The 26671-nt window shown below is 53.3% G+C and overlaps 1 protein-coding gene across 1 annotated transcript; it reads right to left on the bottom strand.

Annotated features, from left to right (window-relative positions):
• On the bottom strand, positions 1 to 26636 carry VANGL2 (VANGL planar cell polarity protein 2). The gene is made up of 8 exons (XM_004442798.3): positions 26346 to 26636; positions 12092 to 12352; positions 11818 to 11938; positions 8710 to 9317; positions 7797 to 7933; positions 7153 to 7288; positions 4685 to 4916; positions 1 to 3867 (listed from the first exon to the last, which is right to left on the bottom strand). The coding sequence occupies exons 2-8, from the start codon at positions 12160 to 12162 to the stop codon at positions 3607 to 3609; spliced, it is 1566 nt and encodes a 521-aa protein (XP_004442855.1). The 5' UTR covers positions 12163 to 12352; positions 26346 to 26636; the 3' UTR covers positions 1 to 3606.
• Positions 26637 to 26671: the final 35 nt, after the last annotated feature.

Below are 26671 nucleotides of genomic sequence, written 5' to 3' on the forward strand. Positions count from 1 at the left end.
AAAAGTCAAATGTCTTTATTTTATATAGAAAAATTTTTTACAGTTTTAGTTCCTAGGTTTGTTTAAGGAAAAAAATCTCTAAAATTGCCATAATGTTTAGATCCACTGCAAACTGTAAAAACAAGCTTTTTATATATTAAAAAAAAAAAATTTACATTTTACAATTTTCTACATGCATGCACAAGGTCTCAGCTCTGTAACCCCAAAAAAAGAAAAAAAGAAATCTAGATCCAACAGTGGCAAATTCTACATTTACAATCTCACTTGGAAGAGACGCAAAAAGCCCCTTTCCTTTCACACACAGAACACATCACAACAATCACACATCAGACTGAATCCATCAGCAGATGCTGCCCTGTGGGGAGGGCAGAGGAAAGAGAAGACAGACAGACTGATAGACACCAGGGAGGGGCGAGGGAGCTCATCCAGGCCCAACAGAGAAGGAGAGAAGCACAAACTCTGGGAAATCCATGTTTCAGATGAGAAGGTTCCAGGATCCCAATGTCTCATCACTGGTAATGTAATCAGGGTTTGCAACAGGAATACTGAGGTGGGATGGAGAAGGAAAAATTAAGGGCTGAAGTGAAGGGGGATGGGAAGTAAAAATGAAAGACTAAAAGGAAATACAGTCACAGCCACATAATGATGTTTCGATCAACAACGCACCACATATACAATGGTGGTCCCATAAGATTAGTACCATATGGCCTAGGTGTGTCGTAGGCTATACCATCTAGGTTTGTGTAAGTACACTCTGTGATGTTCGCACAAGGATGAAACCACCTAATGGTGCATTTCTCAGAATTTATCCCCATTGTTAAGTGACAAATGACTGTAAACAAGAATAAACAGAGAGAGCATGAAGAGTCGTCTAAGAGGAAGGGACCAGTGGGGACAGTGGCAGAGTGGCGCGGTAGGTGAAGGACTGAGGCACAGTATCCTGGTGTGGAGGGAAAGACAAGCAGTCCAAGGTGACAAAAAGAAAGGCCTAGTAGGTATGGTGGGGATGGGCTAGGATGCCATGTAGTCATAGAAAAAAGAGCACTGGAGAAACCCTGCCACGGCATCCCCTGTGGTGATATGGGGGCAGGGAGTGGCAACAGGTAGGCACATGATGGGACAAGCAAGGTGGGGGACACTGCTCAGAGGGACTGAGTCAGCTGCCCGCCCCACAGCAGTTCACAGCATGAAAACAACTTTGCATATAGGAGAAGCAAAAGACAAACACAACCATACACTTGACAACTCATCCTGACATTTTAAAAAATAATAATAATAATAATAATCAAAGAAGACAAAGATACCACAGCTCTGACGCAAAGGACCAAAACACTACCATTCTCAGTCACAGCCCTTAGTGCTTAGAGAGAGAGTTTGGGGGAAAAAAATTTTCTTTTTGTTTTAGGAAAAAGGAATGAAAAAATCACAGTGATTAAAAACATGGCAGGTTCTTAAAACAAACACTCCCCGGTCCCTAATCTAGGGCAGCAACTAAGATCCCAAATACTTTCCCTCTCCCCACCCCAATTCGTTCCTCAAACCACACCACATCCCACTCCTGCCCACAAAAGCAATCACCCCAATCACCATCCAGGCCCTATTTTCCAGGATAGTGAGGTATTTAGAAATGTGACCCTGAAGGGACTCCTCTGAAACCAGGTCTTCGAAGAGAAGAAGAAATACCTTCCCAGATCCCCAGGCCAGGATGTATTTCACTCAGGCCTATCCAAAAACCACAGCCTAGCCCAAGGCTGACCTCCAGGCCCTGCCTAAGTCAGCCCCACAACCCACCCCTGTGGGACAAGGTAAACACTGGCTGAAGAGCCCTTCTCTAGTAAGTGGTGGGTGGACAGATGTGCTTTTTCAGAAAGGACAGCAGAAGAAATCCCTATCACTAGGCTCCATCCTGCCCAGGCTGCCACTATACAGACAGGAGGCCTCCCTGGTGAGAGATCAATGAGGATCATATCCCAAGGGCACTCCAAAAGGCAAGAACCAGTGAGTTTTCCAGGAGAAACATGGGCCTATAAAGGGGCATTGTGAGTTATTTAGAGGACTGGTCCAGGGGCACGCTCCAGCCCAGCCACCAGAACAGTCCTCCACATAGATCGTGGCTGGAGGTATATGGGTGTTTCCTAGTTCTATTCCTCTTGGCTAAAACTACATAATTTAAAGTTGTCTGATTTAAAGGCTCAAATTTACACTGAAAATATGTATTAGAGGGTCAGCGAATTTTGCTCAAAATGAGACCTACACTCTTTAGAATTCAAATCGGGTTGCAAAGACTATGGAAGCTAAATGGGTGAGGGGTTAAGTACCCACAAAAGGCAGCAATCCTGGTCCCTCACCCCAGTACAGAGGGAGACCAGAGCCCAGAGAACCAGGCAGGGAGAGAAGAGGAAGTGATCTTGGCAGCCAAGGAAAAGAGACCCCTGAGGCAAAGAAGTAGACTTAAGGCAGGGGATGAGGAGGAGCTGCTGGCTTCCCCACAAAAGGAGATGAGGCAACAGGTCTCTAGAGCTGAGAGAAGAAACAGCAGGAGTGGGGGGTGGCTGGTGAAGGAAAGAAAAACGTTTGTCTAAGACCACAGGGGTTGGGTCAGGGTCTGTAAGCCACTAAATCCGTACAGGAGTCTACATGCCATCCTTCACCGGGAGGGGGAAACCTGCCCCTCCAAGGCAGGAACGAAGATGTGGGCAGGTTCAGAGGGTAGGGGTCAGTGATGTTCACAGGGGTCTCTCTTGCCCTTCCCTCAGAGGCTGCCTAGGAAAGACCCAATGGAAGAAGGATACCGTCCCCCAAGGCCCAGGAAAAGTGGTCAGAAAGGGTTCCTGCCTCAGTTTGCCTGTGGTCACATGAGACCATACAAATCAGAAACAAAGGCAGAGACATCAGGGTTAAGGATGGGCTCTTCCCTTGCTCTGAATATATGTGGATGGGGAAGGGAGGCTCTAACAGCCTATGTGTGCTCTGAAGGCTGGGGGAAGGAGGATCCAACAGCTGGAAACAAACAACCCCTGCAGGGAGACCCCTGACTCTGAGGCTGTGTGGGAGGACGCGGGAGAGCTGTCCCAGAACTCAGGGTTTGTTACGGCGGGGGTGAGTGGGCAGGAGGGCCGGATTCCCCCGCCATCTGGATGCCGCGGGAAGCCACTGCCTGGGAGGAGTTTGGCACCATGGCTCTCTGGAGTCATGTCTGTGCCCCACAGAGACACCCAGTGGGGGGCCACCGGACAGACCTGCCACAAGAACCGGGGTTCGCGAGTGGGGGCTCACGAGGGCCCTGTGCCCTTTCAGAAGAACTGTCATCTGGGAAAAGAGGGAGAGAGGCACTGATTCCTGCAGGGCCTGGAGTGATACAAAAGTGAGGGGGTGGAAAAAAGAGAGGGGACTTCCCAGATACTGTTGACAGCAGGATGGTCTCTCCAGGTTCATATGGGGTCAATAAGGAAGAGGGGAGGAGTCAGAGAGGGGGGTAAGTAAATTCAAGTAAAAAAACCAAGAGCAAGAAGAAGAAGGGCAGCAGGAATGTGGCCTGGGAGCCAAGCCCCTGCCCACCACCCTCAGGAGCCCCCCGCGTCTCCCGTTCCCCCTGCTGTTGCACAGTCACACCGAGGTCTCAGACTGCAGCCTCATGACAAACTTGTGCGACTTGGGATCCACAAATTCCTCAGAGAGTTTGAAGAATGGGACCTTCTTGGTGCTGACCACCAGGCTGAAGTCCTGGCGTTTTAAAAGGAAAACAATGCCATCCTTGAGCCCATTGGTCACCGGCTCCTCGCTCACCAGTGTCCACTGTTTGGCCAGCCAGCGTTCCTTGTGGTACTGGATGGTGGGTCCGGCCGCCAGGTACCGCTCCAGAAAGGCCTGAGGAGGGGAGAAGGGGCTGTGTAGGCATCTCTCCCACCCACTCGCCATCCTTCATCCCCTGGGGGCACCACTTCCAAAGACAACCAACATGTCCCCAGCTCACTCCACAAGACTGTAGAATGTTAGAGCAGGAAGGGGCCTGAGACCATCTGCCTCAGACACTTGTTTTACAAATGAGGAAGCCAGAGCCCACAGAAGTGTGGTGGCTCAGCAGGGTCAGGACTGGAGCACGGTTCTCCTGACCTCTCATCTTTGTAATTCCCCCTATACCATGCTGTGACCTGGGCAAGCCCTCCCTCATTCTTCCTTCCTCTCCATACAGCTCATATGGTTAGTGCGGAGCAGGTCTGCACCAGCAGAAAGCTAGAGGAGGTGTCATGGTTACAGTGCAACATCTTCAGTCACTTGGTCACCAAGGATGGCTCAGGGGAAGCAATTCTAGGAAGCTGGCAAAAGAGCTGAGTGGGGTTAATGGCTCAAAAAGAGCACAGAGCAAAGAACACCTGGTAGAGGTGAGGGGGATAAAGGTGGGACTTTGGATCTGGAAATTCTAGAGTCCTTACAGAGAAAAGAAATAGGTCTCAGCCATTCCCAAAATAGTCCTGAAGCTCCCCCTTCTCCTTACCACCTAAGAATGTGCAGAGATGGGGTGGATGGGGTAGGAATGAGAGAAGAGACTAGGAGGAGGTGGAGAGGAGAGAGAAGAATGGGTGGAGGGAAAGGAAAGAAGTAAGAGAATTTGGGAAAAGGAAGGTGAAAAGAAGAGGCCAGAACTGGGGAAAGAGGAAGGAAGCTGGGAGCAGAGTGAGCCTACCTTGGGCGTCATGTCATGTGTGATGCAGAATTCAAGGTGCTGCAGGATGCTCTCCATGGTGTGGTAAGGTTGCTGCTTGGTGGTCCGAAGGTACTTCTGCATGGCCCGGGCCATGGATGCGAAGATGGCCTGGGCGGCCTCCCGGGGGTCCATCACCTCCCTGGGGTTCTTCTGCTCCTCCTCCTGCAGCCGCTTAATGTGAGTGAAGGCCTCCTCCACCGCCACCACAAGCCTGGGGAATAGGAGGGGTCTGGACCAGGCGCCCACCTCTCCTCTCCGCCCAGCTCTGGGCCCCCCAGCAGCCTGAGCGAGGTCAGGCCTTTGTACTCTCCCAAAAGCAATACAAACCCATCTGGGCTTTGGGGGCTGTGCGCACGCGTGTGTGTGTCTGTGAGCATGTGCGTGCATGTGGATGTGAGAGAGTGTGTGTGTGTGTGGTTGGAGGGGTGAACTTTCCCCCACTGGGGACAGGAAACAGCTGTATAGCTCAGTGAGCCCAGCCCAGGGACTCACAGAGGACAATCTAGTGTCAAACCCAGAGCAACAACCAGGAACTGTGCTATGGGAAAGATGAGCACTGCATCAAACCCTAGGAGAAGCCTTCTTAATAAGACCCCCAAATCACACTTCATCAGGTGAACAGCTAATAGATATAACTACGTGAAATAACAGATTCCTATTCAACCATGACAGCATGGGCAACATGAACTGACATCTGTTGAGGGGGAGAGATATGCAAACAATTTGCTACAAATCAAGAAGAAAAAGGCAAGAACACTATATAAAAATGGGGAAAGGAGGTGAACACACAATTCACAAGAGGCCTGAAAGGCTGAACAATATATGAAGTCATCACTTTGTAGTAATTAGAGAGAGAATTAAAATGTTAATAAGATACTACTTATCCATCAAAATGGGAAAAATTGGGAAGATGACTATAATCCAAACACTGGTTAGGATGGTGGGAGCACTCTATGAACTACTATGCAGTGATAAGATGTGACACCGGATGAGGATAGACAACATGGGTGAATCTCAAATAGATAACGTTAAGGAGGAAGCAGGAGAAAGAAGCCAATTCACATTAAAAGCATAGAGACACACAAACCAACACCAGTATCCAGAAACCCAGGAACCCGGGAACTTCAAGGAGCTTAGGATGGCATCCGGGCTAAGTAAATGTGTGGATCTGCGTATGTCTACCGTTTCTCTGTTTCTTCTTTTGCTTCCCCTGAGTGTCTCAGCAAGGTTCCTTTTGAAAAGATCCTTTAGTCTCAGGTGAACCAAGGGACTCCTTGTTACAACCAAAGTAATAGGGGAAGGAAAGGGTCCCCTATGGGCCAAGAATGGTGGTGACAGCACAGGAGATCCAAAGACCCTCATCAGGGCAGAAGGTAAAGGGGGTAGGTGACATCTCTGGTTTCCTTCCCACCAGGGCCATTTCTGAGACAAATGGAGACATGCTGGAATGTCACCGAAATGGGGTGTGGTCTCTGAGAGGGGCAGCAGCCTCGTGTTCTTACAGGGTAAGTCCATCAGTGGAGCGCACTACCTTGAGCGTGAACTGAGGCTGCAGCTGTGCAGCCTTCCTCCCTGGAAGCCTGGAGATCGTGTGGGAGGAGGGGCAGAGGGCAGAGTGGATGGTCAAGTCCCAGGGCCCTCTGCTCCTCCTCCCTCATGGAAATCCCGACCAACCAAGGCGGGACCTGGCAGCAGTAGTCATCAAGAAAGATTCTTCAGGCATGACTGAAGTTCACATAATAATGTGAACAGGAAAAAGGAAGGAGTAAGAACAGCATTTAAGAATTTACCAAAATACGGGCACTGGAACCTCATTTTTTGCAGGTAGAAAAGTACTGTCTGCTGAGCAAGCCTTCAAGATCGTAGGTAGGACGATCTTGGTAGGACGCCTACCTCCACCAGATTACCATCTCCTGGTTATTCAATAATCGGTACATATTGCAGATATAATTAAAGCGCCAAGTCAGTTGACTTTAAAATAAGGAGATTATCCTGGCAGGCCTGATTTCACCACATGAGCCCTTTAAAAACACAGTTTTCTCTGGCAGAAGTCAGAGAGACCTGTTCCTGCTGGCCTCGGGGGAAAAGTGAACTGCCGTGTCGTGAACTGCCAACAGGATCAGGTGGCAAGGAACTGATTCTGCCAACAACCAGTGAGCCTGGATGAGAGTCACCTTGATTTCAGCCCGTGAGACCTGAGTGGAGGGTCCAGCTAACCCGCGCCTGACCCATGGAACTGTGAGATGATAGACACGTGTTGTCTTACAGCACTGAGTTTATGGTCATCTGTTACAGCAGCAACAGAAAATGAATGCACACCCCCACCGATAGCATCATTGCTCGTCTATTTCCAGCAGTTACAGAAGCCCGTTGGTCTTGCTTTCCCCAGCCTATCCACACCCAACAGCCCCACCAGCCAGGCACGCCCCTCCACCCCAGGGACCCACCTGGCCCTCCGCTTGCGCACCCTCCGCTCGTGCTCGGCCTCCTCGTAGTAGTACTCGTTGTGGCTGTTGTCCCGCCTCCGAGCCGCTGCTGCAATCACAGCCCGGGACTGGCCCGTGGAGTTGTTGGTGCTGTTTTCTGCACAGGAGCAGGAGAGAGAGGGGATGGTCACTTGGGAGCGTGGCCTCGCTTCCCACTCCAGGGATTCTGGAGACAGCAACCTGACATGACCAGAGGAAGCTGTACCCACCCCCCAGCAATACTTCCCGTTTCCAACCCTCCTGGCCACGTCTGAGGGAGGCTCCCAGGAAAGCAACAAGGAGGGCACTGTGGGGCAGCAGTCCTGCACATGGCCCTCCCAGTGCAGGAGGCTCTGGAGCTCACAGAGCCAAGGGCTTAGGACCAGGGCTGATGAGCAGACGCAGAGGAGCCAGATTGCGGGACACAACATAGCATAAAGGGACAACAAGTAGATCAGCAGCTAAGACCAGCCACCTGGAGTCAAGGAAACTGACAGAACAGCAGAGGCTGGGACATGGGCCGGGGAAAGGAGAAAGCAAGGGAAGGAGGGTGAGAAACAGGGAGGAGGTAACTGGGAGTCCTGCTTGGGAAGAGACCAGGAGCGCGGAGGAGCAGGGCCGCTCACCCTCTCCAAGGGAATACACCTTGAAGCCAGACACTTTCTTGGCCAGGACGGACTTGGGCAGGTTGAGGAGGGCAGGGTTGTAGACAGGGAAGTCATGGTAATACTTCTCCAGGATCCACACTGCCACGCGCTGGATGCTGTGGGGGAGATGGCAGGAGGGGGAGGGAGAAGGGACAGACAAGGGGCACAGGGGAAGGGGCGCATCAGGGCAGGTTGGCAGGGCAGGAAAGGACACAGGACAGACACAAGCTGCTTCCAAGAAGCCTGGCTCAGGGCCTGAGGTCTACTTACCAGGCTCCCAAGCCTTCCCCAGGGCTGGGCCTGCTAGTCCTTCCCTGCTGTGCTAAAGCCCAGGGGAGAAAGGGCATTGGGCCTGGGTCCCCAGCAAAGGGTCACCTCAACCCCTCCAGCATCCCCTCAAGATTCCCCACAGGACTAGGAGGTGCTACTGGTACTCTGTGTGGCCTGGGGGCATCCTGCCCACAGGGGGACTAAAGAACTCTCCCCATTATCTCTTCTTCGGGAGGGGTCCCTCCTCCGGCCACCTCATCTCAGGGACCACACGCTGAGTGCTCACAGAGACCGTGCCTCCAAGAAAGAGCTAGAAAAGTGATTCCAAAGAGCCCCTGTTCATGCCCACACCTTTCTCCTCTTTGGTCCATCCCTCTGTAAGATCTGGCTCTCTAATTGTCTGTTCATCTGTTCACTCCCAACTCCTAACTCCCACCCCATCTTGCTCCAGGACCCTGCGCATGACCCTCCCATCAAGCAGCAAACAATGTGCAAAGTACTCAACTCCTTCCCACACAGCCCTCCTAGCCCATCACCTCCAGCTTCAGCATCACGCCCTCCTGCCCTACAGTCCCGTCAACCTCTTCCCATGCCCGTTCAGCCTGCTCCCACGTGCCCATACCTGAGATGGCCGACGTTGTAGAAGCGGCTGGCCCCATCAGTGGAGCGCACTACCTTGAGCGTGAACTGAGGCTGCAGCTGGCGCAGCTCCAGCAGGACTACTGCCAGGTAGTGCACGAAGAGCAGGGCATCCACCAGAGACACGGCGAACTGCACCACGCCCTGGTAGCTGCGCTCCCGGGCGTCCAGGATGCGCACGCCGTAGAAGAGCCAGTAGGAGACGACGAGCAGGAAGACGAGCACCATGAGCAGGGCGCGCAGCACGAAGACGCGGGGCAGCGAGGCCTTGGGCCGGCGGAAGAACAGGGCCCAGCTGCCCAGCAGCAGGATGAGCAGCTTGAAGGCCACGGAGATGAAGAGGCCCTCACAGGCTGTCCCGCATGGCTCCAGCTCCTCCCGCCACAGCAGTGGGGGCAGCAGCAGGAAAGCCAGTGGCGTGAGGAAGGAGAGCAGCGCCAGCGTGGCCCCCACCGCCACACCCAGGTGACGGGAGCAGTCCAGCGGGACACTGTCCTCCATGTCCTTGGCGATGCGTGTGAGGTCATCGTGGGAGATGCTGTGCTCTGAGGTGCCCGTGACTACCGTTGTCGTCTCCCCCCAGTTGTCGTCCTGTAGCAGGAGCGGCCACAGCAATGAGGGGAAAAGATGTGATGAGGAGGGGAAACAGGGGAAAGGAGGAGGGAGGGAAGACAGAGAGGAAAGCATGGGAGAGGAGAGGAGAGGAGGGGTAATCAACAAATATGCAGCCATCAAAGTATTTACTGAGCTCCACCGTGTGCCCAAGCCCGGCCTCTGCAGGGATGGGACGTCTGAGACTTGGGGCCTCAGGAGCTTCACACCAGTCAGCAAAACAGGAAAAAACTGTGTGAGCACAGAGGACCCTCAGAGCAGACGGCCCAAGAGAGATGCCAAAGGAGCTGCTCCAGCAATGACTGGGATCAGAGATCAGACTGGCAAAGCAGGCAGGCTTCCAGGGAACCATGCAACCTGAGCGACCCTTGGGGGCAGGTGACACGAAGAAGTGACTGAGTCAGTGGTTCCCAGCCCCAGCTACACACATTAGTATCATCTAGGGAGCTTGGAAAATAACACCAATGCCCAGATCCCATTCAAGAAGGTGTCAACCTTTATTTTTTAAAAAGCCCCCCAGATGATTCCAATGTTCATCCAAAATCCAGAATCACTGAACTAAATGATCTCTAAGGCCTGGCTACTTAACATGTGATCTGTGGACCAGCAGTGTGGTCATCACCCGGGAGTTTGTTAGAAATGCAGAATCACAGACCCCACCCCACATGTACTAAACCAGAATCTGCATTTTAACAAGATCCCCATAAATCACTCAAACATTAAAATTTTAGAAGTACTGCCATAAGTTCCTTCCAGCTTTCACAGCATTCCATGATTTCAGCAGAAGCGAGAGGGGGAGCACCCAGGGGCAGGAATGACATGAGCTCACCCCCAGAGGACTGTGAGAGCGGGGGATCCATGTGCAGGAGCAGAGCAAGGTGAGGCTGAGAGCAGCCAACCTGCAGCGCCAGGCTAGCAGGAAGCACCTATCCTCCAGGCACCGTGAGCCACTCAAGGCTTCTGACTAAGGGAGTGACCTGACAAAAGAGGCGGATGAAGAGAAGAGGACGCCAGGGGGAATGGAGGGTGGGAGGATGAACGGTTAGTACAGGGCATGCAAGACATGGTGCAGACTTAGGGCCACTCTGGGTCTCTGGTCTGCCCAGCCGGCTCTGCTGGGCCATCTGAACACCCACAGCTCACGGGCTGCCTGTTGCTAGAGACAAGAGGGTGGACAGGCTGAGGTCCCCAGGTGGCCTTCAGAGTGTGGTCCACTCAAGCTGTTTCTCTGCAGAAGCTAGACACCATCCCACAGAAGAGCCCCAAGACCACTAGTGGCCATCAATGCCCACACCCTTAACTCCTGGACAGCCTGGGGTTATGGAATCACATTTTGATACCCAGGGGATTTAGGCTACCAGACTAAGATATGGACTGGAGAGTGTAGGAGACTGCCTGGCAGGGTCAACAATTAGGGGGTTGAGGAATCTCCTCTCCCAAGGACAGGAGAAGGGTCCGACCTGTAGAAAGTGGATGCACTGACTGCTTTCAGCTCAAGAAACTGGGTCTGCTCCTCACCCTAGTGTGACCCCAGACATACTGTCTACCCTCTCCAAGGATCAAGGGCTTGGGAACTCCTCCCCTACAACAGGGGAGCTGATCTCAGGGTCACTTCAAAAACTCAGGAGGGCAGGTCTCAGGGAGAAGACGAGATTGGGAAAGAGGTAGAAAGAACATTTCCCTCTGGTTATCAATCTGCTCCCAAAACCCAGGAATTCCCAATGTCAGTCACAGAGATTTCTTGTGAGGAAAAAGGCACTGGGAGTCTCCAGCCGTCTAAGATGCTCCCAAGAAGAAAGAGCAGGAGGAATGCAACATGGGCAACCTCAGAGTCATCTCAATCCCACCTCTGTACTGTGTTCTTCCTACTGACCTCCTGATCAGGTGAACAGGGCGGGCCAGAGGTCAGAGCAGGAGCGACCTGCTCACTCACGTCCTGGAGAACTCTCTTCCAGCCCCTCTCAGCCCTCCTGCCTCACTTCTCCCTCCCCTTCTTCCATCTACTCCTCCCTCCCTCACCTCCTTTCCCTAAGACCTGGGCGATGTTATTCCACAGGCCCACACCAGAGGGCGGTGGAGTGCCCACACCTTAAGGCTCAGGGAAAACTCGGCTCCCACACCCCTGGGCGCCATACACCACAGCCCTCCTACTCCAGATTTCCAGTCTGCTGACTAGCTGGCATCGGCCCAGAGAAACCAGGCAATTCCCATTACAGTCCAAGTCACCCCCACCTCTCTGGAGATGAGGAAGAGGCTGCTCCTTCCAAAGGGATCTCTACTGAAATTCCCTGAATTTACTGAAACAGGGTCCGACCTTGGGACACTAAGCAGAAGGAGGTATGACACAAGATGCCCTCCCTGATCTAGCCTCTGTCCGAAGAGACCAGGTTTCCAGGCTTTTCCCCTCTCTGATGGACCTCCAGCTTCTCCAAAGATCAGACTGGAAACACCTGGCCTGGGCCTCGTCCCTGACACTCACCCGCTCATCCCCTCGCGTGGACTCGTTGTCCAGCAGGGGTTCCCCTGGGGCCTGGATTGTCACCGACTTGTCCCCACGGCTCCCATCTCGGCTCTTAGAGCGGTGTCGGTCCCGGCGGTCCCTACAGCAGGAGGCCGGGGGGAACAGGCACAGAAAGTCAAGGGGAGGACCTGGGTCTTCTCAGCAGCCACCCCAACCCCACCACCCCTGCTCATGCCCACCTCTCAAGCGCCCCCAACCCTCCCTCCACCACTCACTGCCACCGCTCGCCCACCTGTGCTTGCGGGAGCTGCGGGAGTGGCCCGACTTGTAGGAATAGCCCGAGTACTGGGACTCGGTGTCCATGGCGTCTGAACGCCGTGCCTTGTAGCGCTCCAGGGCCACAGGATGGGGCCTTCTGGGGGGCCCCACAGCCACCTCCTTCAGCACCGGCTTCTTCAGGCCAAGGGGCACCTTCAGGAAATCAACCGTCACCCTGAGGGACTCTATTTTGCTGGACGGGTGGGCTTGTCTCAGAGAAAATCAAGCGACGCTCCTGAGGAGAGGAAGCAGCTGGTTACGGGTGGCTGGAGCTCCCTGGGGGGTCAGAGCAGAGGAAGACCATCCCCAAACAGCAGCCACAGGAAGCTCAGCCACAGGAAGCTAGCCACTGCCTGAGAACATTCCACCCAGGTTCCTGCTCTGTCCAATAGGCCCACTTCTTCCTGCCCTGCCTCCTAGAAAGAGCAGCCCCAGATTGTGCCAAGGGCTCAGGGTGGAGGGAAGATGGCCAGCAAAAGCCACCCAGAATGACCCCAGGGCAATGCTTTCCTAATTCTCAGCCAGGAAAACTAAGGTTCATAGAAGGCAGGCTCTGGCCAGGCCAACAGGCTGGACCAATGGAGACCCGAGAGAGCAGAAAGCAGCGGGCTTCTTTCCAGAGGCTACCCCAGGCCTCTCCTTCCCCCTCCACTCATCTTCCCCCCGCTCACGACTTCTGAGTGTGCCCACAAAAGGCTGCCTATGGCTGCTTCTCTTGATGCCATCTCCCCAGCATCTAAGTCAAACACACCCATAGTTACTGGCCAGGTGGGGCTGGCTGCTCCCCTTGAGGGTCTGTGTGTGTGTGTGAGTGTGTGCACGTGCATGTGTGCACATGCACACTAAGAGGCGGGGATGAGGGATGGAAACTACGGATAATGTGGTGCGGGTGGGAGGAGAAGGCAAGTAGAAACCGTTCTCCAAAAGCCTAATGTCCTGAAACAGGCAAGGTCATGAGTTTATCTGGATATTTACGGGCTGAGGGGCAGCGTCTTTCTGCTATACTTTCACCTTCTAATTCTGCAGAGGAGAATGACCTCTCCTTCTCCCCTCTTCCCCAACTCTCACCCAAACCTGCTCATTCTTCAGAGCCCAGCCCCACCTCCTCACAGAAGCCCCCCACCTACTCTAGCACCCATTGCTATATCTTCCCCTCTGACCCTGACCCCACTAGTAATCATCACCACACGCTGAGCACTTATTTCCAATCTTCCCTCACTGAGTCATCAACTCCTTCTTAGGCACCTTCTATGAACCACACACTCTGGTAGGCCCTGGGTATACGGTGGTGAAACAGACCCTGAGTTTACAGTCTAGTGAGGCAGATGCACACTGAAGAAGTGAACAGATGACTATAAATGACAAACTGTAGGAGAGATGGAAGGAGAAGAACAGGACGCTATGAGAGACACTACGGGGAGCAGGGGCTACTTTAGACTGGATGGTTCTGGAAAGTATGAGAAAATGACACCTAAGCCTGAAGGAAGAGCAGGAGTTAACCAGGTAGAGTGGAGGGGAAAGCCCGTGCAACAAGGGCAAGGCCAAGGCAGCAGAGAGCTCTCCATTGGAGCCAGAGCTGAGGAGGTAAGAGGGCAGTGCGAGGTGCAGCTGAAGAGGCAGCCAGGGGCCAGGTGATTACAAGGTCCCGCGGGCCAGTGAAGAGCCTGGGTTTTATTCTAAGGGCGATGGGAAGGCTGCGGAGGATTTCAGTGATGCGGATATGGACTGGGAAGAGGGGAAAGTAGAAATAGGGAGATGAGTACGGAGACGACTGTAGTCGTGCAGGCTCGGATGGCGCACAGCAGCAGAGGAGGTGAGGAATAGTCACGTCCAAGACATGGTGGTGGTAGGATCAACAGGACCTAAGGAGGACCAGCTGCAGGGAGGGGACTGTCAAACTCTCTGGCTGAGCAGCAGAGTGGCTGGGAGTGTCATTATAAGGTGGGGAAGACTGGGGAGGAAGATGGTTTGGGGAGAAAGTCGATGAGTTCAGCTTCCAGCGTGCTGAGTTCACGGCCGTGAGACAGGCAGCTGGGTGTCAGAGGAGCTGGTCTCAGAAGAGGGTCTGAGCTGGAGGTATGGACAGTGTGCAAGGTCAAGGGAATGGATGGGATTATCTAGAGAGAGGATTAAATAAAGGGTCCCTGAGAACCCCAATATGTAAAAGGAGCAGGCAAAGGGGCTTAGAAGGTGAGGCCAGAGCAGCAGGAAGGCCAGAAGAGCGGGCTCTCATGCAGCCAAGAACTCAGAGTGTTTTGAGGTGGGAATAAAATCAGACAGGTCAAGTGCTGCCGAGAGGTCAATTACGTTAAGAACTAAAATGGGTTTGCTTTGTGTCGTTAACTTTTCTCCAGCTAAACTAAACCATCAGCAACTTGAGAATAAGAAATATGACTGATACATATTTGTATCCACACCCTCCCGTGGGCGCACAGCTAGTAACTGATACCCAACTAGTAAATGAACATGCCTCTCTGACTCTCAGGAAACCGCAACGACTGTTGGGAGATGAAATCGATGCTAAATCCACTCATTTATCTTCCTAGCAGAGTTATCTGGAGGCATTCCGTGGCCTAGTGATGTTTGTCAATATCCCTATGTCAAGGAAAGCGTGTGACAGAGACACAATACCTTAACCCAACCCTAAACCTTCTTCAAAATCTCTGCCATAAACAAGGCCCTTGTTCATTGCCCTATCTGCAAATTACACATTGGGCTCCTCTGCGCCGTCTCCTGAGAACTCACTCTACTGGTTTAGTCCTCAGTACAGTTTAGGTATCTCACCTGTATCTCTCTTGCTGTGGTTCAGCCTATTCTTTCTAGTCCTCCTCCCAAAAACTGAATTTCACCAGGAGGTTCAAAGAGAGCAAGTAGGTTACAGAGTGAGGGGGGTGGAGAAGTAAGGAGGAAAAGGACTGCCATGGGTTGGGGTCTAGAGAGAGACACCAGAACCTGGACTCTCATCTCCTCAGCCTGCACACTCATGTTTGCCAGAGCCAACAGCAAAAAGAGCCTGCAGTTTGCACCCAAGGATCCGGGTTCAAAACCTAACTCTCTCACTGACTAGCTGTGCGACTGTGGGCAAGTTACTTAACTTCTCTGTACTTTGTAGCCTGGTAGGCTTATCAGTAAAATAGGGAAAAGAACGATACCTACTTCATGGGGTTGCTGTGAGGATCACAAGAGTGAAAGAAGTGCTTTCATAAACTGCTCAGCTAGTAATTAGTTAAGCAATTAATACGCTCTGGCTCCAGGATCACTCACACTCCCCAGACACTTCCTCTGAGACTTTGGAAAGAAGCAGTATAAATAAATTCTGCTGTTTGTATGACTAAATAAAGAAGTCACATCCACACACACACACACATCCCTGACCAGAACCACCACTTCAAACACACCCAGGAGGGAAGCTGATGCCATTGTTTCTCCTATAGATAAATTTCAAGGCAGACAAGGGTGCCAGTCCCTTCCCAACCCTTTGTTCTGAGCTGCTCAGCCTAGAGCCCCCTACCTTCCTCTCTGCTACTCATCAAAGACCCAATGTCACCCAGCTCCCCTGGACCGCTTCTCCCACCACGACCAGCCCAACTCAGAGTGCCCCCAAAGCTCTAAAACATGCTCCTCTGTCCACCCCTACCAAACAGAGGGGCCAAATATGAACCCAATTTCTGAGACCCTTGCCCGCTGTCCCTTCAAGTACCCCAGGGAACTAATCGAAGCACGGGAGAGGCTGGGGGGAGGGATGGGAGGCGAGAAAGGAGGAGGGCAGAAGTTCCCTTGTATAATCAGTCTCAGCAATCAGGGGTTTGGAGGGTCTCCCGGGTGGGCAGCGTTCCCAGGGAAGAGAGTGGGGGAGGGTATCATTGGATGAGATCAACAAGTGGAAATGTCAGAGGCATGACGAGACGGGGAGGGAAGTCCGGACTTGGTGCAGGGCAGGGAGTGCCCTGGTCTGGGACGCTGTAAAAGGGAATGTGTCTGTTGCTTTTCACCTTGCCCCCACCCCCCAAGACACACAAACACACTCACTCAGTCCCCTGCTCAAACCAACCATGGATTATCTGGGGTTAAAAGGAGGCCAGAGAGGAGAGAGGGAAGCAAGAGAGAGTCCGTCACAAAAGGAGACCCTTCTCCCCTCCAAAGGCCTTTTAGAAATAAAATTAATGGAATGTGTCTCAGTATCATCCCAAGGGGCTTGGGGGGAGGGCTGGGGGGGAATGTGGGGGCTTTTGTCCCGGCTGCCCAGCTTCTCCCACATTGATCACCATGGCAACCAAAGCCCCCTGTTGCCTAGGTGATGGCAGCTAGGTCCTGGAACCCATACCCAGCATCCAAAGCGAGGGAGGTTATGGAGGTGGGGGGGTTAGGGACAGAGGGGGAGAGAATGGGGTTTCTGCTTTGGCAGCCCCAGCTTTTGTCTGAGCTCTGGGATCAGGTTTCTTCAGGAAACAATCGGAGGCCTCTGGAAAAAAATACACTCAGAACCTGGCAACAGGCAGAGGGAGCAAGGCCCTGGGGTGGGGTGGGGGGGGTGTGGGTGGAGGGAGGTTGGTGTTCCCAGTGCCCCACTGGGAGGAGCAGCTCAGATGGATAAGGCCTCTGACACAGACACGGACAGCCCCATATGGGGCATGTGCTGGGACCGAAGACCAGAGGGCAGGCGGCTATGGTCACCACCTCCTTCTCCTGCTGCTCCAGCCCGCAGCCACCCCTCCGCCCAGTCCAGCTCCTTCAGCCTTGGGGTGGGGAAAGGGAGCAGGGCAGAGATGAGGACGGGGCTGGAGGGAAGCACTGTGGGATCCAGGGCGACTCTGTCAGAGAAGAAAAGGTGGGGAGGGGACAGGACACAAAAACACACCTAGAAAGGGCACCTATTGTCCTCATCTCTAAGAAAGACAAGGCAGGAGGTACCAGACCAGCAGTGCAGTGGAAGACCCTGGGTTGGACTTTAGAAAGGACTTCCAGCTGGAGGGGGGAAGAGGACGGGAAAGAAGACAAGAAGCCAAAAGGTTTCCTCTTACGGGCAGAGGACCACTGTTTAAACAAATGGCCTCCCTCTCCTCAGTCCAGGATGAGGGCAGGGTGGTCCTGCCTGGATGCAGGGGGGGAATGCGCATGATTGCCTCTTCAGACCCCTCCTGCAGAGGAGTCTGGACCCTTGCCCATTAAAGGTGTCTGATTCCTACACAAGAGCCGGGGTCTCACTGCATGTGCCCTGCACCCCCTTCCCCACTACAACCTATAGGAGGATGTGGACATGGGGGTGCACCCTAAGCTTCACCCACCACAGCCCCAATGCTCTAGTAAATCAATGTGAGTCCCACCCAAAGTGCTGGATGCCCACCTTCCTGGGTGGCACCAGGAGTCCCATCTCCTCACCCAGTATCCAAGGAGCTAGATGTCTGTCCAGAGAGACAGAGCACCTTGCCAAGTCATTCAAAGTCACAACTGTCCTTCTTCAGACCCTGTTTTTCCTCTTTGCCATGCTATTCCCTGAGTTACATCGATGTGTTCAACCAGGCCTTCCTGTCAGACACAGGTGGGGGCGGCAGGTGTCCAGTGTGGGGGGAAAATGCAGAACCTAACAGCTCCCATGGAGGAGAGGGAGGTACCAGAACCCCTGACTGTGCCCACATCATTCCCCAAGCTCTCCTTCTCCCACCCCCCAGGAGGAGACAGTGGAATGACGCACCCAGTTCTCAGCAGGTTTCAGCGCTAAGCTTGAAGAGGCCTTGAAGGTGCAACCCCAAGTTTTACAGATAAAAAGGTGGGTTCGCGAGAAAGAAGGTGGCTATCCCATGGTCACTATGTCTGAAGCAGTTCTTTTTTGGCCTGCATTGTTAGGAAGACCTTACTAACACTGTGACTTTGAGGTGTGCTCCACCCAGAGGGAGACCAGGCTCCTCCATGAGACTCCTTCTATTTCTTGGACTAGCCAAGACTACAAGGCCAGGAAAAGAGAGAATGTGCTGACTCCTGTCCTACCCCCTCTTCTCACCAGTGACAAAGAGACAGACTAGACAGGCCTAAGCCAAACCAGTCGAGACCAAAGAGCCCCCTTCTTTCAAAAGGGTGGCTTCTGCCCCACCCACCCACCAATCCTGACTGAGGATCCTGATGTGTCTTCATTCATTCCCATCCAGCCTTGCACCACGGACAAGCCACCCATCCCAGAGGCCCATGCTGGGTTTTCCCTACCAGAGAAAGAACGAAGGCACAGAGTGGGCCAGGACCAGCCCCAGGCCTAGACCAAGAATGGGATGGAGATGTTGCTCCCACCCTTATTCCTGTACCCTGAAAAAGGCCCAGTGTCCTTGGGTGACAGTGCTGTCCAGGAGGCCAGAGAGAACGGCTGGATCTCAGGGCTGATGGGTAGGAGGAGCTGGACCAGGGAGCCCAGGAGCTGGCACCAAGTGCCCTGCCCCCACCCTGCTAACCCAGCACTCTCCCAGGACAGCCCCAGACATGAGCTCACCATCCTTAGAGCCCCAGGGCAGGAGGCAGGATCTTTCTCCTCATGGGCCTGCGGGGCTGCGTAGCAGGGGAGGGGCAGTGCTTGGGTCACCCAGGCATCTCCGCTTCCAGAGCAGCTGCTCACCACCAGACCCCAGTGTAAGGAGCACCGCAGGGGAGGGTCCATGGCCTGGGCTCCTGGCCAGGACACCTGAGCTGGCATTCTAACTGAAAAAGAGCTGGGGAAGCCAGAGCCAAGCCCCTCTCCTCCTACTTCCTTAATTTCCCTCCATCTAAGGCAGAGGTGAGGCTGAGTGCCCTCCAAATCCACAGACACACTTAAATACAGACCCCCACACACATACACCCACATTCGTATTCCCCCGATGAAACCTGGAATGGCTCCTGCCTGCCCCACCCAGCTCCACCCACCCTGGCCAGGCAGGTTCTGTAGAGACCTGCTCTGCTTTCTCTCTGGCACCCCCACCCCCACCCAGCTCTCAGAAACTCCCTGCTCCCCAACACACCACACACAAGCAGACACACGTGCGTGCGCACACACACACCACAGCACCTCATTCCCTAGCCTCCCCCAGACTCATTTCCAGTCAGTCTGGAAGGGAACACTAGGCAGGGGGGACTAGTGTGCAGTAGAAAGAGTGAGTAATCCCTTTGGCATCTGTCCCAGGTGGGTGCCAGAGGGGAGACAGGATGCTAAGCTGGTAAGAAGGTAACCAGGACTTCTAGATGCCTGGATGCTGTTTAATTTTCACCAATGGGCAGCCCCACAGTTCCCACCCACCAGGCTCTGAGCTTCTTCCTCCCTCAGCTAGGGCAAAGGACTGGCCCCTACCTGCCCACCAGGTAAGCTGTGGAAGAGCCAAGAAGGAAAACAGGCACCTCGAGTTGTCCTCAGGGACAGGAGAAGGTAGACAACGGGTGGTGGGCAAGCTGTGTTGACCCTCAGGCCAACTTCCTGTGCACTCCACGCTCCCACCCTCCTGGAAAACAAAAATGTGTTCCTCTCTCTGTAGCCTACTGTCCTGGATCAGCCCCAACAGTCCCCGGCCCCAAGAGACCTTCAAAGCCTGCTCACTCAGCGCCTGCCTTGGAGAGAAGGAGGTGGAAAGCAGCTACTTAGGAGGGGGAGGCAGCCAACCTTAGGTCTGTGTGCGGATGGGGACAGCTGTGATGTGCGGACACTGACAACAAGGGCTGGTTTGTACGGGAAAAGCAGTAGGGTGGGACTAAGGATGTGAAACGCAGTGTGGCTGAGGGTGCAGGTGGCAGGCCTGGGTTTCCACACTCTGAAAACCTTGTCGTCACACCTCAGCCCAGGGCACCAGATCTGGCAAGTCAGTCAGTTCTTATCTGGGAAAACCGAGCCAGTTGAAAGGCCCAAGTACCAACCAACCTCCACCATCTTGACAAACCCACCACCTGAGATTTTCACTCTTTCTGAGGAGTCGCAACATCCGCCATCCCTTGTATCTACCACCTCCATTCCTGGAGTAAGACAGGTGACAAAATAAGTGTTTCTGATCACACTCGGCTGTTTTTTAAGTTACTGCAGTCACACCACTGGTTCAGCACCTGTTCCTGTCCAACCTCTACGTACCCTAAAAAGCCAGAGCCCCCTCCCCAGACTCACACACAAACACACATTCTCTCCTCTGGCCAGGGTGGGGGAGCCAGGAACTCTCTGGTGAAAGTGGGGGTCTGAGCGATATTGTTAGGGGGGTGCTGGAAAACTCTATAGATAATGAGGGCCAGGCCCCTCCCAATCACAAACAAGACCCCATGGGCTATGGTGGCCGGAGCCCTCACGTGTGAAGCAACTCAGCAGAGAGGAAGAGGCCAGCCCCAGAGAGGCTCTGCCCAGGTGGTGGCCCTGCCCCAGGCTGGTGACAATGAGGTGCTCCTCTTGGGAGACCCCATTCCTCCAGGAGACTCCGTCTGGCCCCCTCCCTCGGGAGTAGACTTCTCTACTCCTCAGCCTGACATCTGGACTCACATCTGCTTTTCAGGAGATAAGAGAATTATTCAAGTTCAGGATTAAAGGCAATAATGGGCAAAATTAGACCTAACTGGAATGCGAGTAGGGAAACAGACAGGGCACTTTGGGAAACGGAAGAGCCAAGAAGTGAGATAGACCTGGCACAGCCTCCTGAGAGCAATGTCATCTTAGATGAGTCGCATGCCTTCTCTAAACCTCAGTTTTCATATCTGTAAAATGGGGATAACAGTGCCCACTTCAGAAGGTTAAGAGTTTTCAAAGAAATAATGTATACAGAGTATCACAGAGTCAGGTGCAGAATAGATGCTCAATAAATGTTAGTTCCCACCTCATTCTCCTTTAGAGGGTGCACTGCCAATCCCCTCCACTTCCTGTTCCCACAGCCTCACTGTGAGAAGTAAGACCCCACCCAGAGTAAGAAGGAATCACCTTTGGTTATAGTGTTGGCCCCAGCCCCCAAATGACGGCCCCTCTCTAACCGAGACCACACCCAGGCAGTGCCTGAGAGAGCAGTCTCTTCCCACTCTCTGCTGCTTTCCTCAGGGGCTCCTGGATCCCCTCCCACCTCTTCCCCTTCCTCCTTCCACACTCACAGTAGGGCAGGGCCTGGGCTCCAACCACCTCCCACTCTTCCGTAGGTGCTAGGCCCAGCCGTGTGTGCAGTGGCAGGGGAAGGGGGTCCCAAGCCTCTCGCCCCACCCCAGCCCCAGCCTCTTCCCACTCTCCCTTCTCACTGCTCCACCCTGACTACCAGGATATCCTCAGCTCTGCTGATTCCAAGCCGGCTTCTCCCAAACCCGTTCCCAGCTGTCATGTCTGTAATTACCAGCCTCGCCAGGGGCATCAGACAAGCACAGTAATATCTCATTTCCAAAGGGCTCCACCGTACAAGGCCTCTGCCTCCCACTCGGGAGCAAGCAGGGTGGAGGAAAGGGATGGAAAGAGTCTCCCTGAGCCACCTCATTTCTCTCCAGATCACAAGAGAAGGGGACAGAGGGCTGCCCACATCAGATCACCAAGAGGCAGGCTCAAGAAGGGAGGACTGCTGGGGGACGGGCGTGAGTAGGATTTACTCCCAGGCCCTTTCTTCACCTCTGCTACCAAAATCTCCCTATGAACAAGGCTACCCACCTAGAGAGGGTGAGAGGGGAAATTTCAGGTCAATTCAGAGAGAGGGGAAGTTGATGCCCAGTAAAACAGGAAGATGAGTACACACAGGGATGAGAAAAATGCATGTGAGAGGGAGGTGCCCAGGAAAGAGCAGTTTTAAAAAAGTCCTATCCCAGGGGGCCGGCACGGTGGTGTAGCAGTTAAGTTCGCGCACTCCGCTTGGGCCCAGGGTCCGTCAGTTCAGATCCTGGGCGGGGACCTACTCACCACTCTTCAAGCCATGCTGAGGCAGCATCCCATATAGAAGAGCTACAACTCTACAACTATGATACACAACTATGTACTGGGGCTTTGGGGAGGAAAAAGAAAAAGAGGAAGATTGGCAATAGATGTTAGCACAGGGCCAATCTTCCTCAAAAAAAAAAAAAAAAAGTCCTATCCCCCTACCCAGATCCTGAGAAAGGGCAATAATACCCCAGCCTCTCCTCTCCCTAATACCTCCATCCCCATCAACTACATAGGACTTCGTTTTATAGGCAGGGAAACTGAGGCCAAATCTCCACTTTATCCTTCAATATCCAATAATACCTAGCTGCATGTGGTTCACCAACGCCCCTTGATCCTTCTCTCTCACGCTCAGCCTCTACCCGCAGTGCCCTCCTCCATCCCCTCCCTGTCTGCCTAACTCATCCTTTAAATCCAGCTAAGGTTGATCCACACAGTGGAATACGATTCAGCCACGAAAAGCAATGAAGTTCTGATACATACTACAACGTGGATGAACCTTGAAAACATTATGCTAAGTGAAGGAAGCCAGACACAAAAGGTCACACATTGTACAATTCCATGAAACATCCAGAATAGGTAAATCCATAGAGACAGAACACACATTGGTGGTTGCCAGGGGGTGGGGGATGGGGAATGGGGAGCTTAACGGCTTAATGGGCACAGGTTTCCTTTTGGAGTGGTCAAAATGTTTTTAGGTAGAGGCCGTGGTTGCGCAACACTGCAAATGTACTAAATGCCACTGTTCACTTTAAAATGGTTAATTTATGTTATGTGAACTTCATTTCAGTTAAAAAAGAATCCAGCCAAGAGCACATCAACTCCAGGTACCGTCCCTGACACCCAACCCAGGGCCAAGCACTCCTGCTCTACACTCCAGTGGCCTCCTGAACACACCTCCATATAGCACACACTGGGCTACAGTGAATCAACGTGTCTGTGCACGTCTCCCCTGTGAAATCCCGTCTTATTTGCCCCTCCATCCCCTGTGCTTCACACAGTGCCTGGCAGACAGTAGGCAGTGCCCAACACGATCTGCCAGAAGAGCAGAACCAAAGCCTAGCTCCTCTCCCCAACCCAGAATTCTCTCCTGTAACAACACCAATCAGAACCCAAACCACACCAGCTACCACTTACTGAATGCTCTCTATGTGCCCAGCACCGTGTGAAGTGCTCTCTCTATATATTACTTCATTTAATCCTCATAAACCAAAGAGGTAGAGCCTATAATTAACTCCATTTTACAGGTGAGGCTTCAAAAAGTTATCTATTTTCTCTGAGGTCACAGAACTAAGAAGTGGCAAAACCAGACATTAAGAGCAAACTGAAACCCAGGGAAGGAGGCCGCTGGGGGGACCCGGAGATCCTTGAGCAAGGCCCAGCCTGGGGTTGGAAGATGGTGTCTTAAGACACCTGAGAGGCTGAGGAATGGAGTTTAAGAACTTGCCCAACGTCACACCACAATTAAGTATTAATTCCAACCAACTCTGACGGACTCTTCCATTTGGGCCTCACAGGTTGGGGAGCTGTTGAGGGAGGAATAAGCAAAGGAGAAGAGTGGAGGCCCTAAAACTCAGAGGGGCTGAGGACAGTCCCAGATCTCTTCCCTCTTCCTCTGCAAAGCTTCTGCTAGCCAAGTTCACGCCTCCTTTAACCAGAATGACCTCTTGGAAACCAGATGAGCAGATAAAAGTCTGTCCTGCTCTAGGGCCAGGGAAGAGGGCCCTTCCTCAGATCTGAAAGGATTGGGGGGAGAGGGGTCACACCAGAGAGGGCTGTCCCCGAAGAATTAGAGGAAAGAGAAGGCAGGAGCAAGACAATGGGGGAGGAGGGGCCAATGTGGCCACTAGTTCCAGTCCGAAGTACTTTCAGAGATGGCACTTCCTATTGTCTGACCACAGCTCCTCCTCCTTGGAAGAGCACCCCCACCAGTATGTCATTCATATAGTGAGAGTACAAAGAGCAAGCAAGGTACCCCAGAAGCCAGAGCACAACATCCCAGAGGCAAGTGCCTCGTTCACCCTAGCAACGCAACCCATCAGACAGATGTCAGAGAATCATGCTTTTTTTTTTTGTCTAGTCTTTAATTACTCTGCCCCTATCCCTAGTCCCAACATTTTGTAACTCCCACTACTCTTATCCCGAGGGCCTTAGGAAAGGTGGGGAGCCCTGAGGACTAAAGAGGGAACATTCCCATTGCACATGCCCATTAGGGACTCTAACATTCCAATTCCAATTACTCAGAGACCCTAATGGGCATATGCAATCAAAGCCTCAGCTCTAAGAACTGGGTGTCTCCATCTAACTTCTGGCAGCAGGAGGAAAATGGCTGAGAGAGTGAAATGGGCGAACAACGTGTGCATCCTAAAGAAGATGGCTGGTCCCTTTTCTTCACCCCAAAAGAGAAAGGACAAGAGAGAGGAGAGGGAAAGGAGGCGGGTGCTGCTTCTCTGGGGAGAGATAGATCCACTTCCACACTATCATGATGATGAGTACAGCTGCGATGGGTGCCTGCCCCTTCCCCAACACACAGACATTTGCCCTCTTGCAAGCTCATCCCCTAATCCTCACCCTCAGATCTGGCCCCAGACCACAGCTTCATCCCAAACATGCTTCTTACCCGGTAAAAGGGAAACTCTGTGATAAATCACACAGATACACTTCCAGAAACTCCTGGAGAAACACCCTCCACTGGCCTCCCCAGAACTCCCATGTGACCTTCTCAGCCCCATGGGCAAGGAACCCAAGTTGTTCCTCACCAGATCTCATCCCTCCAGGCATGCTCCTTCCTCTTGCCTCCATCCCATACCAAAATCCCAAGAGCCCCTGGGAACTGTAGGATCCTGGTGGCAGAGCAGAGTTAGCAGGCTCTGAAGCAGCAAACTCCAAGACAGCTTTCCAAGAGAATTATGGCCTGAGGGGGCTGAACTTGGGCTAGGAAGCCAAGAATGTAGCCTCTTCACCCACCAGAACCCAACCTATGATGGTGAAGGAGGAAGTCCCTCTTATTCTTCTCCCTGAGTCCTCCAATCTCCCAGATTCCTCTAGGACTACAAGAACCCCTTCCCTATTCCCCACAATACACCCTTTTCTAGAAAAACCCACCTCCCAAAATAGGCACCTCATAAGATGGCCCACTCACTCCCACCCGTAGGTCTCAGATACTTAAGGCACTACCCTCAAACCCAGGCAGGGCCATCCCAGAAGCCTCGGAATCCTCCAGACAACACTCCCTTTGGGATCTCTGCCAGGAAAATCTGCCTGCAGAGGCAAAAGGTAGTTCCCCCAACACTCTCAAAAACACACACACCACTTGAGGCAGGCACACAGACTGGTACTTATATCTATCAACACAGGTTACACACAAGAGAACACAGATTCATTCACAAAGGTGCACACACACCTATCCAGGTATGTCCCATTCTGCTCTTACACACCCACCTTCCTCAGTACCTATACACCTCTTTCCCATAAACCCTCCCCAGTACATACACATAGATGCACATCCTTTCCTCAGAATGTACACATAAATACATATCCAAACACATGCAGACACATAGTCAGCCGCTTCCTGGGTGCACGTACACTCAGGCACCAAAAAACAACTATACCTTCAAACCCAGGGGCCCACCTGCAGGAGCATGCAGCACGTCAAGGCATACACACTCAAAAACAAAGAATCATGCACACTGATCCTCCACCAATCCTTTAAAACTCACTAATGCAGAGCCCACAGCCCCCTAAATAGGTAAATATGAGTGGGGAGAGGGATGCCGGCCTCCTGCCCCCTGGGCCCGGATACAAAGTGGGTCTTCTGCCACCAGCTCCATCCTAGAGCTGCACACACACCTCCTCTACTCTCCTTGGCCAGCTCCCCAGACTCCACATCATACCCTGAACGCACACCTGCCCCCATGCCTCCCCACACTCCCAAGGTGTGTATGCACCCCTAAACACCCTCGTCTTCCAAAACCTCCAGACTCCGATCCTACCACTGCCTCTCCCCCCACCTCCAACACACTCCCAGTCTCCGGATTCAACCGGCTCCCCCGGGATCATTAAGGCCCCTGCCCGGCCCGGGGCCCAGGAAAGTCCCCGGCTCTCCAGGCCCGGGCTCCGCCCCCTCCCCACGCGCCCCTTCCCCTCCCCAAAGTTGGGGGGTCACTCTGCTGTGCAGTGGGCGAACACCGGAAGGGTGGCCCAGAGCCCCTTCCCCCATAAACCACCCCCCTCGCTCGGGGGCTGGGCACCCCCTGGCCCCTTGTATGATTGTCCTCCTCTTCGGCTTCTTTTTTCTTTCTTTTTTTTTTTTTTTTTTTTTTTTTTGCAAACTTTGCCCGCGCCCCCTCGGCCCGGCACTCACCCGCCGCTGCGAACTGCCGGGTGGGCTCGGCGGGCGCCCCGCTCGGCCCGGCGCCTTTGTATCCGCAGCGCTCCGGGTCGCTCCGAACTCCGCGCTCCCGGACGGGCAGCGCGGACGATGGGGGGATGTTAAGGGGGGCTCCTGAGTCTGGTCACCCCCTCTCCGTCCCAGACCGCTGCCTCTTCCCCCTCAAGGCCCCGGGGGCAGGGGGCCGGGGGGAATGGGGGGCGCTCAGGCTCCCATGGCGGGACCAAGGATCAAGGAATCAGGGATCAGGAATCAGATCAGGAGCCGGCGGCGGAGGGGGGAGGGGGCTCAGGGGGAGG

Source organism: Ceratotherium simum, chromosome 2, assembly GCF_057802395.1.
Source record: "Ceratotherium simum simum isolate JZ-2026a chromosome 2, ASM5780239v1, whole genome shotgun sequence".
In the NCBI taxonomy this organism is placed as follows: Eukaryota; Metazoa; Chordata; class Mammalia; order Perissodactyla; family Rhinocerotidae; genus Ceratotherium; species Ceratotherium simum.